Below are 18,141 nucleotides of genomic sequence, written 5' to 3'. Positions count from 1 at the left end.
TAGGCAAAATAAAAATATAAAAAGCAAATTTTATCAACTAATCTCCATAGTCTTTTCCACTTAGTTTTAAAAACTTTGTCACAGCATTAACAGATAAAATCTAGCAGCACTGCAGGATCTAGTTTAGTATTAAGGGGGGAATAAAAAGAAAGAGAGAAAAGCAAGCATCATTAACTAGTTGCCATGGAGGGGCATAATCGAATGGGGTGCCCAAGTTTTCATGAGGGTGTCCTCGCAGGACGGCCCCGCGAAAGGACGGGGAAACCCGTATTATCAAAACAAGATGGGCGTCCATCTTTCATTTCGATAATTCGGTCAGGGATGACCAAATCTCAACATAAGGGAAACCGAGGACGCCTATCTCAAAAACGACCAAATCCAAGCCCTTTGGTCTTGGAAGGAGCCAGAATTCGTACTGCACTGGTCCCCCTGACATGCCAGGACACCAACCGGGCACCCTAGGGGGCACTGCAGTGGACTTCAGAAATTGCTCCCAGGTGCATAGCTCCCCACAACTGTACACCACTACCATAGCCCTAAGGGGTGAAGGGGGGAACATACATGTGGGTATAGTGGGTTTTGGGTGGGTTTTGGAGGGCTCACATTTACCACCACAAGTGTAGCAGGTAAGGGGGGGGGATGGGCCTGGGTCCACCAGGCTGAAGTGCACTGCACCCACTAAAACTGCTCCAGGGACCTGCATACTGCTGTCATGGAGCTAGGTATGACATTTGAGGCTGGAAAAAAAAAATTTAAGTTTTTTTTTTAAGGGTGGGAGGGGGTTGGTGACCACTGGGGGGAGTAAGGGGAGGTTATCCCCGATTCCTTCCGGTGGTCATCTGGTCAGTTCGCGCACCTTTTTGAGGTTTGGTTGCAAGAAATAATGAACCAAATAAAGTCGGCCAAGTGATCGTCAGGGACGCCCTTCTTTTTTCCATTATCAGTTGAGGACGCCTATCTCTTAATCACGCCCCAGTCCCGCCTTCGCTACGGTGCCGACACACCCCCGTGAACTTTGGTCATCCCCGCGATGGAAAGCAGTTGAGGATACCCAAAATTACAAGAGGACCTTATGAGACTGGGAGACTGGGTGTCTAAATGGCAGATGACGTTTAATGTGAGCAAGTGCAAAGTGATGCATATGGGAAAAAGGAAACTGAATTATAGCTACGTCATGCAAGGTTCCATGTTAGGAGTCATGGGCCAAGAAAGGGATCTAGGTGTCATCGTCGATGACAGGTTGAACTTCTGCTCAGTGTGCTGCTGTGGCTAAGAAAGCAAATAGAATGTTAGGTATTATTAGGAATGGAATGGAAAACAAAAATGAGGATGTTATAATGCCCTTGTATCGCTCCATGGTGCGACCGCACCTCGAATATTGTGTTCAATTCTGGTTGCCGCATCTCAAAAAAATATAGTGGAATTAAAAAAGGTGCAGAGAAGGGCGATGAAAATGATAAAGGGGATGGGACGACTTCCCTATGAGGAAAGTCTAAAGTGGCTAGGGCTCTTTAGCTTGGAGAAAAGGCGGCTGAGGGGAGATATGATAGAGGTCTATAAAATAATGAGTGCAGTAGAACGGGTAGATGTGAAGCATCTGTTTACGCTTTCCAAAAATTATAGGACTAGGGGGCATGCGATGAAGGTACAATGTAGTAAATTTAAAACAAATCAGAGAAAATTTTTCTTCACTCAGCGTGTAATTAAACTCTGGAATTCATTGCCAGAGAATGTGGTAAAGGTGGTTAGCTTAGCAGAGTTTAAAAAAAGGTTTGGACGACTTCCTAAAAGTCCATAGACCATAATTAAATGGACTTGGGGAAAATCCACTATTTCTGGGATAAGCAGTATAAAATGTTTTGTACTTTTTGGGATCTTGTCATGTATTTGTGACCTGGATTGGCTACTGTTGGAAACAGGATGCTGGGCTTGATGGACCTTTGGTCTTTCCCAGTATGGCAATACTTATGTACTTTATGCCAGTTCTGGATTAGTCAATTGATGTTAAACATACCAGAGAAAGTAGAAGACCTGTTACAGTTTCTCCCTCAACAGAAGCATAATAGCCATAGCATACTAGTAGAGAAAGGTCAGTAGTGTGGAAAACACAAGATCAGGTTGACCTATGATGATTTCAAGATAACACTGAGAATTTCTGCCATGGGTGAAAGTGTCTATACACACTTATGGCTGCAGGCATCAGATCTGAGATGTGGAGAACACATTCACGTGCTTGCTTTGGAAGAGAGATCATCTATTTGTTGTGAATCAGATTTGAAAAAAACAAGCAAATATTTGACACATCAGATTCTCACTGCAGCCACTTCTGAACCATCCTTATCATCATCTAGAAGGTATGTCAGTGGAATGCTGAGACATTTCTATTCTATGAAGAGGCATCATCTTCTATCCCTACACTCCCATCATCAATAATAGGGACCTCACATTCATCCCAGACAGCAGAAGACTCAGAATTTATAGACAGCTCCACAGTCAAAAACAGGAGCAGATTTTGAATAGATCCAGGCAGACAACAACCAACATTCTAGTGTCCATTTCAGAGGATCTTCCTGAGGTTGTGTGTAAACCATTGGCTCAATGGAACCTCAGATACTTGGTACAAAATAAAGATTTTTTTGGAAGAACTGCTAATCAGAGGTTCCTGGTTCTCCTTTCAGTGTATGGGTTAAGATGCAAATCAATGCCTTGAAGCTTCCTCCCTGGATGCAGTGAACATAAAAATGGTAGTGACTGTTCATATACTGATGCTCTTCAATGCCCTAGCATCAATGCCATATCTCCAGGCACTTCTTTGGTTTCCAGAATGGTTTGACCCTCTGTTTTAACACCAGTGTTGATAGAGCAACCTTTACTAGATGATTTAATATCATTTTTAGATCTTCCTATTCAACAACTCCTCAAACACTGCCAGTGCTAAAGTCAATTGAGATACAAGGACACATTAGGATATTTTATAAAGTACCACGGGCAACTTCACTCCTTTACAGAATATTATTGTAAATGGGTATCTATGCGCCTAACATTTAGGCGCAATCACTTAAGCAAACTATATAGCTGATTTAAGCCAAAGCATCTAAGTGTGGAAGTAACCAACCAAACTTACAGTATTCAGCAAGTTATATGCATAATTGGAAGCCTCACCCATGCCCTGCCCCTATATATGCCCCTCTTAAATATTCATGCCCCTCTTAAATATTCATGATATGTTAAGCGGGTGTCTGCAGAATTGCACTTGGGTGGCATGGTAGCAAGCATTTAATTGCACTGTGTTTTCTAAAACATAGACTAGGTGAACAGAGGCAAAAAATAACTAACATGAAAAGGTTACTCACAATTTATGGGAAAAATTCACATCAGTCAGGCTCCATAGAAAAATTAAATCTGGGATGACCGTGCAAGGTGATATCAACACAGGAATTTCCATATATGCTCAATGGACCATTCTAGAAACCTCTCAAGTTTTGTTTACACTACTCCAGCACTGAACTCCATTGGATCACTTCACCTACTTATAAGGGCTGCTGCTGCCTTGTATGCCCTTGGAGAATGATACAATGTGAGTTTATTTTTGGTACATTAACTACAAGCTTTTCCTGATCAGTTTTCTCATGTTCTTAAACACTGTAGACATGTATCAAAATCATGTCCTCTAGACTAGAGCTGTAATATGATTTAAAAACACACACGTAAACCTGGTTAAACATGCAAGAGAAAAGTAATTTAAAATTGGCTTTGCCATAACATTGGCTTTGAAAACAGAAGAAAATAGTTATTTGATAATCTGAATGAATTATATTGTTATCTGACTTAACATCAATGAACATTCAACTTGCTGCATACACTGCACAGAAAGACCATTTTCAGATTAGAATAGTAATGGTCCTCCTCTTTTTTTTAATGCTAATTATTTCAAAAGCAGTTTAAACATATCTGTCTGTCCCAAACTCAGCCACAGTGAGCATGACATATAAATGGCAGTACATTAAAGATACCAGTAATTAAACAAGTGACACCTTTATAAATAAGATTAATATCAATTGATACCTGGAACTGTGCACTGATGCTGGGTGGCTTCTTCTTCTTGTGCAGGTGAAGAAGGGACTTGGTGATGCGATCTTGCAGTGTTAGATTGGTCAGATGTTTAAGTGATTTAACATTTAACAAGTGCTGGGAAAAATAGGGAAGCAAGAGAGAGAACTGATGTTTCTCATCTGAAACCACAATATCAATATGACAGCCTACATCTTTTAGCATATCTGTTTTGTTGAGCTCCTGGTTTAAAGCATTAGACAAATACCAAAACGCAATAGAGTCAATATTAAAAGCGATGTAACCGGCCAGAAACAGCTCCTGGTCAGTTAAATTTTCTGTTCAGATTCAACCGGTTATTTTCAGCGGCACTTAACTGGTTAGGTTTAAAGTTTCTTCCCAACAAGATAAACTCATAGCATAAGGTATGATGTGGTACTACAGATGTATACTTGATCTTGATTTGTTCTTGCCATTTTTGGGGCACAGACTGTAGAAGTCTACCTGGCAGTGACCTTGTTCCCCAGTAACTGAAGCTGAATCTATCCAGCTATGTTAAGAGCAAAGACCATAAAAGTCTGCCCAGCACTGGCTTTGCTTCCCAATTACTGGTGTTGCCATCTAATTACCACTAAGTTTGTTTGGCTCCATGCCTTCTATATAATATTCCTTTGTGTTTATCCCATGCATTTTTGAATATTCAGTGATCCCATCATGTTCTGCCCAAAACCCACCTTAGATGATGCCTTCACCTGGGTCATGTAAAAGTATGCATGTTCTTCTTGTACTTTTACAAGTGGGGTAATTTTATAAGCAGCATTTTAAGTGCATGCAGAGAATAATTTTATAATGCATATTTAAGCACAAATATGGGCCCCTATAAAATTAGGTCATGCCTAAAATTACACATGGTGCAAACAAGCACATACTCGTATTGTAGGTGTGTCTGGGATAGTCACGATATATGTACATGTTTTATAAAATATATACATACGCACACAAAGTACATGCTAACATTTATGCCTGTGACTTCAATCTAGGAGTGATTTCTGCAGGATTTGTGCTAGGATTTTATAAAGACACATAGACTATATATCTATAAAACAGGTCAATAATAGCATACTTCCTGCTCTATTAACCTAGGGACCCCAGTAAAGCGAATGCTACATACCTGTAGAAGGTATTCTCCGAGGACAGCAGGCTGATTGTTCTCACTGATGGGTGACATCCACGGCAGCCCCCTCCAATCGGAAACTTCACTAGCAAAGGCCTTTGCTAGTCCTCGCGCGCCAATGCGCACCGCGCATGCGCGGCCGTCTTCCCGCCCGAACCGGCTCGTGTTCGTCAGTCCCGTATGTAGCAAGACAAAGACAAGGGAAGACACAACTCCAAAGGGGAGGCGGGCGGGTATGTGAGAACAATCAGCCTGCTGTCCTCGGAGAATACCTTCTACAGGTATGTAGCATTTGCTTTCTCCGAGGACAAGCAGGCTGCTTGTTCTCACTGATGGGGTATCGCTAGCCCCCAGGCTCACTCAAAACAAGAAACATGGTCAATTGGGCCTCGCAACGGCGAGGACATAACTGAGATTGACCTAACAACTTATCCAACTAACTGAGAGTGTAGCCTGGAACAGAATAAACATGGGCCTAGGGGGGTGGAGTTGGATTCTAAACCCCGAACAGATTCTGAAGCACTGACTGCCCGAACCGACTGTCGCGTCGGGTATCCTGCTGCAGGCAGTAATGAGATGTGAATGTGTGGACAGATGACCACGTCGCAGCCTTGCAAATCTCTTCAATAGTGGCTGACTTCAAGTGGGCCACTGACGCTGCCATGGCTCTGAGCCGTGACATGACCCTCAAGAGCCAGCCCAGCCTGGGCGTAAGTGAAGGAAATGCAATCTGCTAGCCAATTTGAAATGGTGCGTTTCCCCACAGCCACTCCCCTCCTGTTGGGATCAAAAGAAACAAACAATTGGGCGGACTGTCTGTTGGGCTGTGTCCGCTCCAGATAGAAGGCCAATGCTCTTTTGCAGTCCAATGTGTGCAGCTGACGTTCAGCAAGGCAGGAATGCGGACGGGGAAAGAATGTTGGCAAGACAATTGACTGGCTCAGATGGAACTCCGACACTACCTTCGGCAAGAACTTAGGGTGAGTGCGGAGGACTACTCTATTATGATGAAATCTGGTGTAAGGGGCCTGGGCTACCAGGGCCTGAAGCTCACTGACTCTACGAGCTGAAGTAACTGCCACCAAGAAAATGACCTTCCAGGTCAAGTACTTCAGATGGCAGGAGTTCAGTGGCTCAAAAGGAGGTTTCATCAGCTCTGTGAGAACGACATTGAGATCCCATGACACAGTAGGAGGCTTGACAGGGGGCTTTGACAAAAGCAAAACTCTCATGAAGCGAACAACTAAAGGCTGTCCTGAGATCGGCTTACCTTCCAAACGGTAATGGTATGCACTGATTGCGCTAAGGTGAACCCTTACAGAGTTGGTCTTGAGACCAGACTCAGACAGGTGCAGAAGGTATTCAAGCAGGGTCTGTGTAGGACAGGAGCGAGGATCTAAGGCCTTCCTGTCACACAAGACAGCAAACCTCCTCCATAAAAAGAAGTAACTCCTCTTAGTGGAATCTTTTCTGGAAGCAAGCAAAACACGGGAGACACCCTCCGACAGACCCAAAGAGGCAAAGTCTACGCTCTCAACATCCAGGCCGTGAGAGCCAGAGACTGGAGGTTGGGATGCAGAAGCGCCCCTTCGTTCTGGGTGATGAGGGTCGGAAAACACTCCAATCTCCACAGTTCTTCGGAGGACAACTCCAGAAGGAGAAGGAACCAGATCTGACGCGGCCAAAAAGGAGCAATCAGAATCATGGTGCCTCGGTCTTGCTTGAGTTTCAACAAAGTCTTCCCCACCAGAGGTATGGGAGGATAAGCATACAGCAGGCCTTCCCCCCAATCCAGGAGGAAGGCATCCGATGCCAGTTGACCGTGGGCCTGAAGTCTGGAACAGAACTGAGGGACCTTGTGGTTGGCTCGAGATGCAAAGAGATCTACCAAGGGGGTGCCCCACACCTGGAAGATCCGGCGCACTACTCTGGAGTTGAGCGACCACTCATGAGGTTGCATAATCCTGCTCAACCTGTTGGCCAGACTGTTGTTTACGCCTGCCAGATATGTGGCTTGGAGCCACATGCCTTGATGGCGAGCCCACAGCCACATGCTGACGGCTTCCTGACACAGGGGGCGAGATCCGGTGCCCCCCTGCTTGTTGATTTAATACATGGCAACCTGGTTGTCTGTCTGAATTTGGATAATTTGATGGGACAGCCAATCTCTGAAAGCCTTCAGAGCGTTCCAGACCGCTCGTAACTCCAGGAGATTGATCTGCAGATCGCGTTCCAGGACGGACCAGCTTCCCTGGGTGTGGAGCCCATCAACATGAGCTCCCCACCCCAGGAGAGACGCATCCGTAGTCAGCACTTTTTATGGCTGAGGAATTTGGAAAGGGCGTCCCAGAGTCAAATTGGACCGAATCGTCCACAAGTACAGGGATTTGAGAAAACTCGTGGACAGGTGGATCACGTCCTCTAGATCCCCAGCAGCCTGAAACCACTGGGAAGCTAGGGTCCATTGAGCAGATCGCATGTGAAGACGAGCCATGGGAGTCACATGAACTGTGGAGGCCATGTGGCCAAGCAATCTCAACATCTGCCGAGCTGTGATCTGCTGGGATGCTCGTACCTGGGAGACTAGGGACAGCAGATCGTTGGCCCTTGTCTTCGGAAGATAGGCACGAGCCGTCCGAGAACCCAGCAGAGCTCCTATGAATTCGAGTCTCTGCACTGGGAGAAGATGGGACTTTGGGTAATTTATCACAAACCCCAGTAGCTCCAGGAGTCGAATACTCATCTGCATGGACTGTAGAGCTCCTGCCTCGGATGTGTTCTTTACCAGCCAATCGTCGAGATAGGGGAACACGTGCACTCCCAGCCTGCGAAGCGCTGCTGCTACTACAGCCAGGCACTTCGTGAACACTCTGGGCGCAGAGGCGAGCCCAAAGGGTAGCACACAGTACTGGAAGTGACGTGTGCCCAGACGAAATCGCAGATACTGCCTGTGAGCTGGCAATATCGGGATGTGCGTGTAGGCGTCCTTCAAGTCCACAGAGCATAGCCAATCGTTTTCCTGAATCATGGGAAGAAGGGTGCCCAGGGAAAGCATCCTGAACTTTTCCTTGACCAGATATTTGTTCAGGGCCCTTAGGTCTAGGATGGGACGCATCCCCCCTGTTTTCTTTTCAACAAGGAAGTACCTGGAATAGAATCCCAGCCCTTCTTGCCCGGATGGCACGGGCTCGACCACATTGGTGCTGAGAAGGGCGGAGAGTTCCTCTGCAAGTACCTGCTTGTGCTGGAAGCTGTAGGACTGAGCTCCCGGTGGGCAATTTGAGGCTTCGAGGCCAAATTGAGGGTGTATCCTTGCCGGACTATTTGAAGAACCCAACGGTCGGAGGTTACAAGAGGCCACCTTTGGTGAAAAACTTTCAACCTCCCCCCGACCGGCAGATTGCCCGGCACGGACACGTTGATGTCGGCTATGCTCTGCTGGAGCCAGTCAAAAGCTCGCCCCCTGCTTTTGCTGGGGAGCCGTGGGGCCTTGCTGAGGTGCACGCTGCTGACGAGAGCGAGCGCGCTGGGGCTTAGCCTGGGCCGCAGGCTGGCGAGAGGGAGGATTGTACCTACGTTTACCAGAAGAGTAGGGAACAGCCCTCCTTCCCCCATAAAAATGTCTACCTGATGAGGTAGATGCTGAAGGCTGCCGGCGGGAGAATTTGTCGAAAGCGTTATCCTGCTGGTGGAGCTGTTCTACCACCTGTTCGACTTTTTCTCCAAAAATGTTGTCCGCTCGGCAAGGGGAGTCCGCAATCTGCTGCTGGATCCTATTCTCCAGGTCGGAGGCACGCAGCCATGAGAGTCTGCGCATCACCACACCTTGAGCAGCGGCCCTGGAAGCAACATCAAAGGTATCATATACCCCTCTGGCCAGGAATTTTCTGCACGCCTTCAGCTGCCTGACTACCTCCTGAAACGGCTTGGCTTGCTCAGGAGGGAGCTTGTCCACCAAGCCCGCCAACTGCCGCACATTGTTCCGCATATGGATGCTCGTGTAGAGCTGGTAGGACTGAATCTTGGCCACGAGCATAGAGGAATGATAGGCCTTCCTCCCAAAGGAGTCTAACGTTCTGGAGTCTTTGCCCGGGGGAGCCGAAGCATGCTCTCTAGAACTCTTAGCCTTCTTTAGGGCCAGATCCACCACACCAGAGTCGTGAGGCAACTGAGTGCGCATCAGCTCTGGGTCCCCATGGATCCAATACTGGGATTCGATCTTCTTGGGAATGTGGGGATTAGTTAGTAGCTTGGTCCAGTTCGCCAGCAATGTCTTTTTTAGGACATGATGCATGGGTACTGTGGACGCTTCCTTAGGTGGAGAAGGGGATGGCTGTAGACATCTGCCGGACAAAGGCCGCGAAAGACAGACTCTCGGGAGGAGAAAGCTGTCTTTCAGGGGAGGGAGTGGGGTCAGAAGGAAGGCCATCAGACTCCTCGTCAGAGAAATATCTGATGTCCTTCTCCTCCTCCCACAAGGCCTCACCCTCGGTATCAGACACAAGTTCACGAACCTGTGTCTGAAGCCGTGCCCGACTCGACTCCGTGGAAACACGGCCACGGTAGGAGCATCGAGATGTGAACTCCCTCGCCAGCACCGGCGAAGCCCCCTCCGCCGACGTCGTCGGGGAGTCTGCCTGGGAGGCGGCCGTAGCCGGTATCGCAAGCGGTACCGATACCGGGGACCTCACCTCGGGCAAGGGGCCAGCCGTCGCCTCACTCGACGGTACCGGTGGCGCAAGCACCCCCGGTACCGGAGAAGGGCGCAACAGCTCTCCCAGAATCTCTGGAAGAACGGCCCGGAGACTCTCGTGCAGAGCGGCTGTGGAGAAAGACTGGGAAGCCGATGCAGGTGTCGATGTCAGAGTCTGTTCCTGGCGTGGAGGCGGTTCCGGGCTGTCCAAGGGGGAGCGCATCGACACCTCCTGAACAGAGGGTGAGCGGTCCTCCCGTTGCCGATGCCTACTGGGTGCCGACTGCCTCGGCGACCCAGAGCTCTCGGTACCAAGACGGGAAGGAGACCGGTGACGATGCTTCTTTGACTTCTTCAAGCGAAGCATGTCACCGGAGCTTCCCGGTACCGACGAGGAGGACGTAGAATCCAACCGTCGCTTCCTCGGGGCCGAGGCCGAAGAAGGTCGATCTCGGGGGGGGGGGGGGGGGGGGGCTGTACCGCAGGAGCCCTCAGGGCAGGGGGAGACCCACCTGAAGGCTCACCACCATCAGCAGGGGACTGGACAGCCCTCACCTGCACTCCAGACGAAGCACCACCGTCCGACGACATCAGCAATAGCGGAGGTCCCGGTACCACCGACGTCGACACAGCCTTCCGATGCCTCGGTACCGACGATGCAGGAGGTAGAAGCCTCGATGCAGTCGATGCCGATGCCGAAGACTTCGATGCTGTCGACGTCGATGCGTCCCGTGCTGTTGTCGTCGAAGAGCCCGAGAACAACGTGTTCCACTGGGCCAATCTCGCTACCCGAGTCCTCTTTTTCAAACGAGCACAAAGACTGCAGGCCTGCGGGCGGTGCCCAGCCTCCAGACACTGAAGACACGAAGCTTGCCTATCAGTGAGCGAGATTACCTGGGCGCACTGGGTGCACGTCTTGAAGCCGCTGGAAGACTTCGATGACATGGGCGGAAAAATCACGCCGGCGAAATCAAAATTTGCGATGATGACGAAAGGCACCAAAAAGAAGGGAGAAAAAACCCGTACCGAGGCCAGATAGGCCGGTCCCGAAAGCGAAAGGAAACTTACGCGGGGAAAAGGCTGGAAACACGGGAAAGGGGTAAAGACCGGATCGGTCTCCTCTTTTTTTTTAGCGAAAATCACGAATACGCGCGAGGTCAACTTGAGGGGCACGAAACGGCGGTAAAACACGACCGTCCCGAGCGCGGACAAAAGAAGACTGACGAACACGAGCCGGTTCGGGTGGGAAGACGGCCACACATGCGCAGTGTGCATCGGCGCGCGAGGACTAGCAAAGGCCTTTGCTAGTGAAGTTTCCGATTGGAGGGGGCTGCCGTGGAGATCACCCATCAGTGAGAACAAGCAGCCTGCTTGTCCTCGGAGAAAAAAAATATCCTTATACTGTAGTATACATGGAACAATGACTTTATAAAATTACCTTCATACAATTTGAATTGTTTCAGTCAAAAGTTATGTGTTTGGCTGCCCTGGATTTTAAAAACAAAGCATTTACACAGTGAGCAACCGATTTAGTCTTAAAGAGGTGTTAAGATAGGACCTGCAGAGGGGAGGAAAACTTCACTGGTTTGAAAAACTGAATTCAAATTTGAGCTAAGGTAGACTTAGGGTTACATAGGTAATCTCAGTGTTTTTTTTTTTTAAGTAACTTTGCTTATTTAACAAAGGCAGTTTAGAGTATAGTAGTATTTAAAGCCTCTGTTAGAAAACTTTTAGATTGTAGTTTAGCATTTAAAGTTGCTGTTTCAGAGTTTAATATTCCATCAATTTAGAGCACAGCTAACAGTTAAAGGAAGTCTCTGTTTAGATCAAAGGAATTATGCACATATTAAGCAGGAAAAGAGAATGCCTACACCTATTTTTTATGACACACCAAGGTGGGGGAGGGGTTTGGGTGGAAGCACAAATGAAGTCACCATTTTTGGCCAAAAAGTTATTTTGTTTTCATCCCACTGTAAAGTAAATTTTGCTCAGGTGTCCCTCAACCTATCAAAATATCTTCATACACAACTATTAGGCAATAATTTACATTTAATTCTACAGATTTATCTTCAGGATAGGATGCATGCAGAATTTCAGAATGGGTGAGAAAGAGTTTTGGAGAATCTAGGTATTCCAGGAGCATGAAAACTTTCCCTGATGCAGATGCTATAAAGCCGCAAAACGCTGGCCGCGTCAGAGTTGTTTGACAGGAATGCAAAAGGAAGATGCTGGCCAGAACTGCCATTGGACCTGACATTTAACTGTTGTCTGAATGAATTAAGATAAGTGACATTCTTTAAAGATTTTCTGATGATTTTGGGGACTTTTTAATATATTTTTGAACCAGCTGTATGCTATATGGTTTTCCGTTTCATAATTTAAAAAGCAGGGGAGGTTTTTTAGCTAATGATTGAGAAAAGGAGAGCTTTGAATTGTTACAGCAGCTCAAATGTCTGAGGCTTTTCCTACCCCGACGATAAATCTGCAGAATTAAATGTTTTATATTTATTGTCTAATGGTTGTGTGTGAAGATATTTTGATAGGTTGATGGACACCTGCACACAATTGACTTTACAGCGGGTTGTTGTGTGTTTTGAAGGTGGAATTGTGACCTCTCCTCATTTTTTTGTTTTGAAGGTGGAATTGTCACCACTGTCCTCATTTTTTTTTGTTTTGAGTGGATTTGCACTGGTATTTTATTTTTCAACCATGTTTCAGTTTTGGCCGAAAATGGCCATGTGTTTTTGGTGGAAGCTGAAAATTTGTGCATTATCCTGTTTGCCTCCCTCCATTCCCTCTCCTCGAACCCTCCTCCCCCCACCCCCACCCCCACCTGTTGGGCTTATCTTGCAATCTCTGGTGGTCTAGGATTGTACTTGGTGCAGGAGGGATCCCAAGTTACTCCTGCTGTTTCTGTGCTCAAAATAGCTGCCCTGACTAGAGCATCACTCCTGTCCTGATTCCACCACTAAACCACCGGGAGGGGGGGGGGGGGGGGGGGGGGGGGAAGGGCTACTCCTTTTCTTTGTCCTGTAATTGCAAGTAATACAGTTATGATCTTGCACAACTTGTTTTTCACACATTTGTGCAGGAATTTAACTCTTTAAATTTAGGATGATAAGTTCCTTTAGGAATTAGCCTCTCTGTGGAGTTATGTCATCAGCTGTTGGTCCGAGTGTGGCACAAAGTCAGCCTCTATAAAAGCACTGTGTCTTTTAATAGGGACCTCACATTTCAGTTTTCAATAGGTGAAGTCCGTGTGTGGAGGCTAGTTTGCTTGAAGATAAAATACAGTCTTTCATTATTTAAATTATTGTATTCTGGCTTGGCTACTGTAGGTTTAGCAAAGGGATGCAGACTTCAAACTCTAATAATCCCTAGCAGCCTCCATTGCTCCACACTTACACAAACAAACTTGAGTTTTCAGTTTCGGCCAAAACCAGGTGATGATTCATGGCAGCAGTTTCGATTTCAGACGAAAGCTGTCAGACAGTTTTGGTAGTAGTTTTGGCCAAAACTGAAAAAAGCAGTTTCGGTTGGCCTCTATCCAAATGTAAGAATGTTTTCATTCTGCTTGTGCTTGGAGAAATAGAAACAAATATACACATACATACATAATCATACAATGTAAGGAGAAATTATGTCTTACCTAATAATTTTCTTTTTAGTCAGCGTCACTGTTCTGAATCAGCAGGTGTTATCCCTTCCCACCAGCAGATGGAGGTAGGAAAAACTGAATTCTACCCATGACATCACCAGTTATAATCCGTGGTGCTCTCTGGAACAATCCAGTATGTTCCAAGCAACAAAAGGCCCCTTTTTGTAACATACCCAGCCCCATCAACAACTGCAGCTGCAATAATATGCAAGTGAGCAAAATAACATAGAGTGGCACTCGTTAGCCTGCATATACCACAGAATAGCGATGTCATGGGAACCCCATATGGCTGTCAATTAAAATCAAATATTTTTCTTCTTCAATTACTTATATAAGAAAGACAGAGCAGTCCTAGAACACCAGGTTGAGGTCTTCCAAGGGCATGACTTCAGAACAGTGATGCTGATTAAAGAAAATAAAATTATCAGGTAAGACAATTTCTCCTTTCTTAGCTTACACTGCTCTGAACCAGCATGATGTACCGAAATGGACCTAATGGGCAGGGGAAGACAAGGCCTCCTGAATGACTGCTCTGCCGAAGTCTGAATAGACTGTGGCCAGAACATCCAACCGGTAGTGCTTAGCAAAGGAATGGAGTGAAGACCACATTGCTGCTCTGCAAATCTCCTCAGGCAAAACATCCCAGGCCTCCACCCTGTATGCCGCCTGATCCCTGGTCGAGTGGGCCTTCAGTCCTTGAGGCATTGGACGACCCATACTGATGTAGGCGGACTCAATCTCCCTAATCCTCCTCACAACACCTTAGAAGTCACCTGACCCTTTCTTAGGGCCATGAAAGAACACAAAGAGATAATCAGAGAGATGAAACTCAGTCTCCTTCAGGTACCGGCGAAGTGCCCTCTGGATATCCAGTTTGTGGAGCTTCTGGTTTGCAGGAGAAGAACCTCGCACCACAAAGGAGGACAAACAAACACTCCTCCTGATTCACATAGAATGGAGACACAACCTTCAGCAGAAAGGATGGAACCATATGTAAGGAACCATATGTAAGGACACTGAATACTCTGCAAAGGATATATATGGCCATGGAGAGAACACACAGAACAACTCCACTACCAGCAAAGGCTGAACCAGGGCATCTATCCCCTGAGAAGCTGTGTCCCTCCATTGACTGAAGGAGCGCTCTGCCTTCACATCAGTGGCGTAGCCAGACAGCCAGTTTTGGGTGGGCACAAAATTTTCTCTGCTCCGCCCTACCTCCACCTCAAAATATAAATACTTTAGCTAATGAGGATCCTCAAGCTCAGTCAGCTGAAGACTTTCTCTGAAGGTGGCCAGAACTCTCTTTTACCAAGCTTGGCAGGCAGCAGCAATGACCCTAAGCCACTGATGCCAGCACCCCACACATGCTTAGCTGTCGATGGCCAGAGCTTGGTAGAAGGGAGTTCTGGCCGCCTTTGGAGGAGGTCCTTAGCTGGGGATGTCTGGGAATCCTCATCAGCTATACAGCAAGGGTTAGGACTGGTGTTAGACCTGCTTGGGCCCAGGTCAGAAAATAAAGGAGGGCTCCCCTCCCTGATTCCCTCTCCTCTTTGCCTCCCTTCCAATTTCCCACCTGCCATTACTATCACACTAACAGAACTTCACCAAATACAGAACAAGGGATCATAAATTAGAAATAAAAATATTTAGACAAAAATTGAAAAGGAACCCCAAGAAGTTAAACATAGCATTACTGCAACACTGGAGACATAAAACATGAATTTCCTTTTCTACAGAACACAATACAAAGACATTTCCTATGCACATTTCCAAAAGCTAACATATTCCATTTAAAACATTCGAAATAAAATGCTTTGTTTCTACCTTTGTTGTCTGGACATTTTATTTTTCCATCTTGCTGGTTCCAATTTCTCTTTTCTGCTTTCCTCTCTGCCGTCTGCTAATTCTTCTTCAAGCGGCTGTAGTCCATTTGTCTTTTCTCCTCTCTCCTGTCTGTTCCCTCACTATTCCTGCCTCTGACATGTTGATCATTCCTTTGTAGCTCTTTTCTGCCTCTCTCTCACCCTTCTTTGTCTCCTTTTTACTTTTCAACTACCTATCAAATTTCCATCTTCTTTCACCCACTAGCTCTCCCATTCCCCATCCCTACTTTCTTGCTCTCCCATTCCCCATCTTACTCCTCCCCATCTCTACTTTCTCTTTTTATCTTTAATCTACTTCCCATTACCATATTTCTACCCTCTGTAATCACTATCTCTCATTCATTTCCTTGCCCTCTCCCACAGGGTTCCACCATTCCCATCATCTTCTCCCTCCACCCTTCTAACCAGCATCTGATCCCCTCCCCACCCCACCCCACCATGGTAGCCTTATATTTTCCTGCCCCTTCTCTCTTTATTCCTGTTAAATAGTAATAGTAGTAGTCCTCTCCCCCATGGCCCAGCATTTCCCCCCTTACCACCTACTGTGTACCTCTCCCTCCCTCTCATCCACCCCCATGTCTATCTCCCCCTCTCATTCCCACTGTCCAACATCTCTCTCCCCTTCCCATACAGCATATCTACCTTCCTCCCCTCTACCAGCATGTCTAACATTTCTCCCTTCCCTCCACCACTATGCCCACCATTTTGCCCTCCTCTCCACCCCTATGTTTAACATTTCTCCCCCTCTCACCACCTATCACCTCTCTATGCAGCATGTCTCCCTCCCCTCCACCTCATCTCATATGCAGCCAAGACGTCTCCCATCCTGACCCCTCCACCCCTTTACTGGATCTCTCCCTTCTTCCCCATGCAGCTTCTCCCCCACCCACCATGCCTCGTCATTCCATCTTCCCTCCTCCCTGTGCAGCATCTTTCCTTCCATCTTCTTCCCTCCCCCCCCCCCCGTGCAGCTGCTGTCCCCGTCTTCGTCCAACATCTTTTCCCCATCACCCCTTCCCCTGTGGCGTGCCGTAACTTTCACTTCATCTTCCCTCACCCTCGCAGGCCCACCCAGCAGCGATTCCGATCGCAGGCTCAGCTTCTTCGGCTCGCACACGCTGCCTGCCGGCTGCCGCTGAAATCTCCTTGCAGCTACTAAGCTGCAGCGCTAATCCGGAAGCCTCTCCTCTGAGTTTCCAGGTTAGCGCTGCTGCTTAGTAGCTGCAAGCAGATTTGAGCGGCAGCCGGCAGGCAGCGTGTGCAAGCCGAAGAAGCTGCGTGCGATCGGAATCGCTGCTGGGCGGGCGGGCCTGCGAGGGTGAGGGTGAGGGAAGATGGGGTGAAAGTTGCGGCACGCCACGGGGGAAGGGACGATGATGGGGACCGGAGCCTGCGACCATCCGGAAGCGCTGTGCTGCTGCTGGGCAGGCCTGACCCCAAATTGGGGGCATCCTGGCTACTTGTCAGGCAGACACAGGCCTGGCACACTGCCTGAACCTGCAAATTAAGAGAAATCCCTCAACCTTGAGGTATGAGATTTCCCTGTTCAAGGCTGTTCTGCTCTTTTTTTTTTAAGTGATAGGAACCGCAAAAAGCCCTATTCCCTAAAACAGGGGGAAAAGACTGCCCAGGGCAATTTTGGGGAATTTAGGCACTTGGGAGCTGCAGAGAGAGCCTGTGGGGCACACACCCAAACAGGGTGAACAGGCAAGAGAGGTAGGCGGATGGCGTCCTGTACCCCTCAGGTGAGATCCCTCGGAACCAAGCCAAAGTCTCATCCAGTGGCACTAAGGAGTGAAACTTAACCAGGTATGATCCTGTGATCTGGGAGTGGCCGTTAGGCTTGACCATGCTGTGCGGCTGCAACCAGCAGAGCCGGGGAGCTGGGCCAGGTGCACCCCAGCACAACCTACCACCTGCCAGAAGGTAGAGAAAAATATTGGATTGTTCCAGAGATCACCAGTGATATCACGGGTGGAATTCAGTTTTCTCTAACTCTAACTGCTGGTGGGAAGAGAACACCTGTTGGTTCAGAACACATTAAGCTGATGCAAAGAAATGTCCCACACCCCCCCCCCCCCAAAGGTTGTGCCCAATGAATACAGTATCACTGTTTTCCTCTAATTGTATCTTCATATTATTTTTGCCTTTTCATGTGCACAGACAAAAAAATTTTCACTTTTTTTGTTTGTTTTTTTTTTGGGGGGGGGTATATTTTTGCTGTTCATTTCAAATATGAGTCTTAACATTTTTTAAAATGCCCATTATAATTTTTTAATGTGCACAAATTGATTATGGGGCTCATTTTCAAAGCACTTAGACTTACAAAGTTCCATAGGTTACTATGGAACTTTGTAAGTCTAAATGCTTTGAAAACATGCCTCTGTGTGTATTCTTATACTATTGCATGATAAATTAATTTTGCAAAATTTGTTGGGCAAGCTAACATATTAAGGGCTGGATTCAATAAATGGTGGTGAAACGTAGGTGCTGAAAAAATTCACATGCCTTATATAGAATAGTGTTTAGCATGGATTCTGAACCTAACGTTTGGGCTCCAGACTTACGCCTGTTAAAACCTGGTGTAAATGCCAGTGCCCAAGTTAGGCATGGTTAGGCAGTATTCTTTAATTCTGCACCCAACTTTGCATCTCAGAAGCACACCCAAAGTTGGGCGCTG

The 18,141-nt window shown here is 47.2% G+C and overlaps 1 protein-coding gene across 1 annotated transcript in view; it reads right to left on the bottom strand.

Moving 5' to 3' along the window:
* Positions 1–18,141, bottom strand: part of MYO9A (myosin IXA) — a 980,547-nt gene that overhangs the window by 239,107 nt on the left and 723,299 nt on the right. Inside the window, 1 exon segment of the mRNA XM_030187859.1 lies at positions 4,066–4,188. Within this exon segment, the coding sequence (XP_030043719.1) occupies positions 4,066–4,188 (123 nt within the window).

Source organism: Microcaecilia unicolor, chromosome 1, assembly GCF_901765095.1.
Source record: "Microcaecilia unicolor chromosome 1, aMicUni1.1, whole genome shotgun sequence".
Lineage (NCBI taxonomy): Eukaryota > Metazoa > Chordata > Amphibia > Gymnophiona > Siphonopidae > Microcaecilia > Microcaecilia unicolor.
This window is presented reverse-complemented; position numbering and strand designations above follow the sequence as displayed.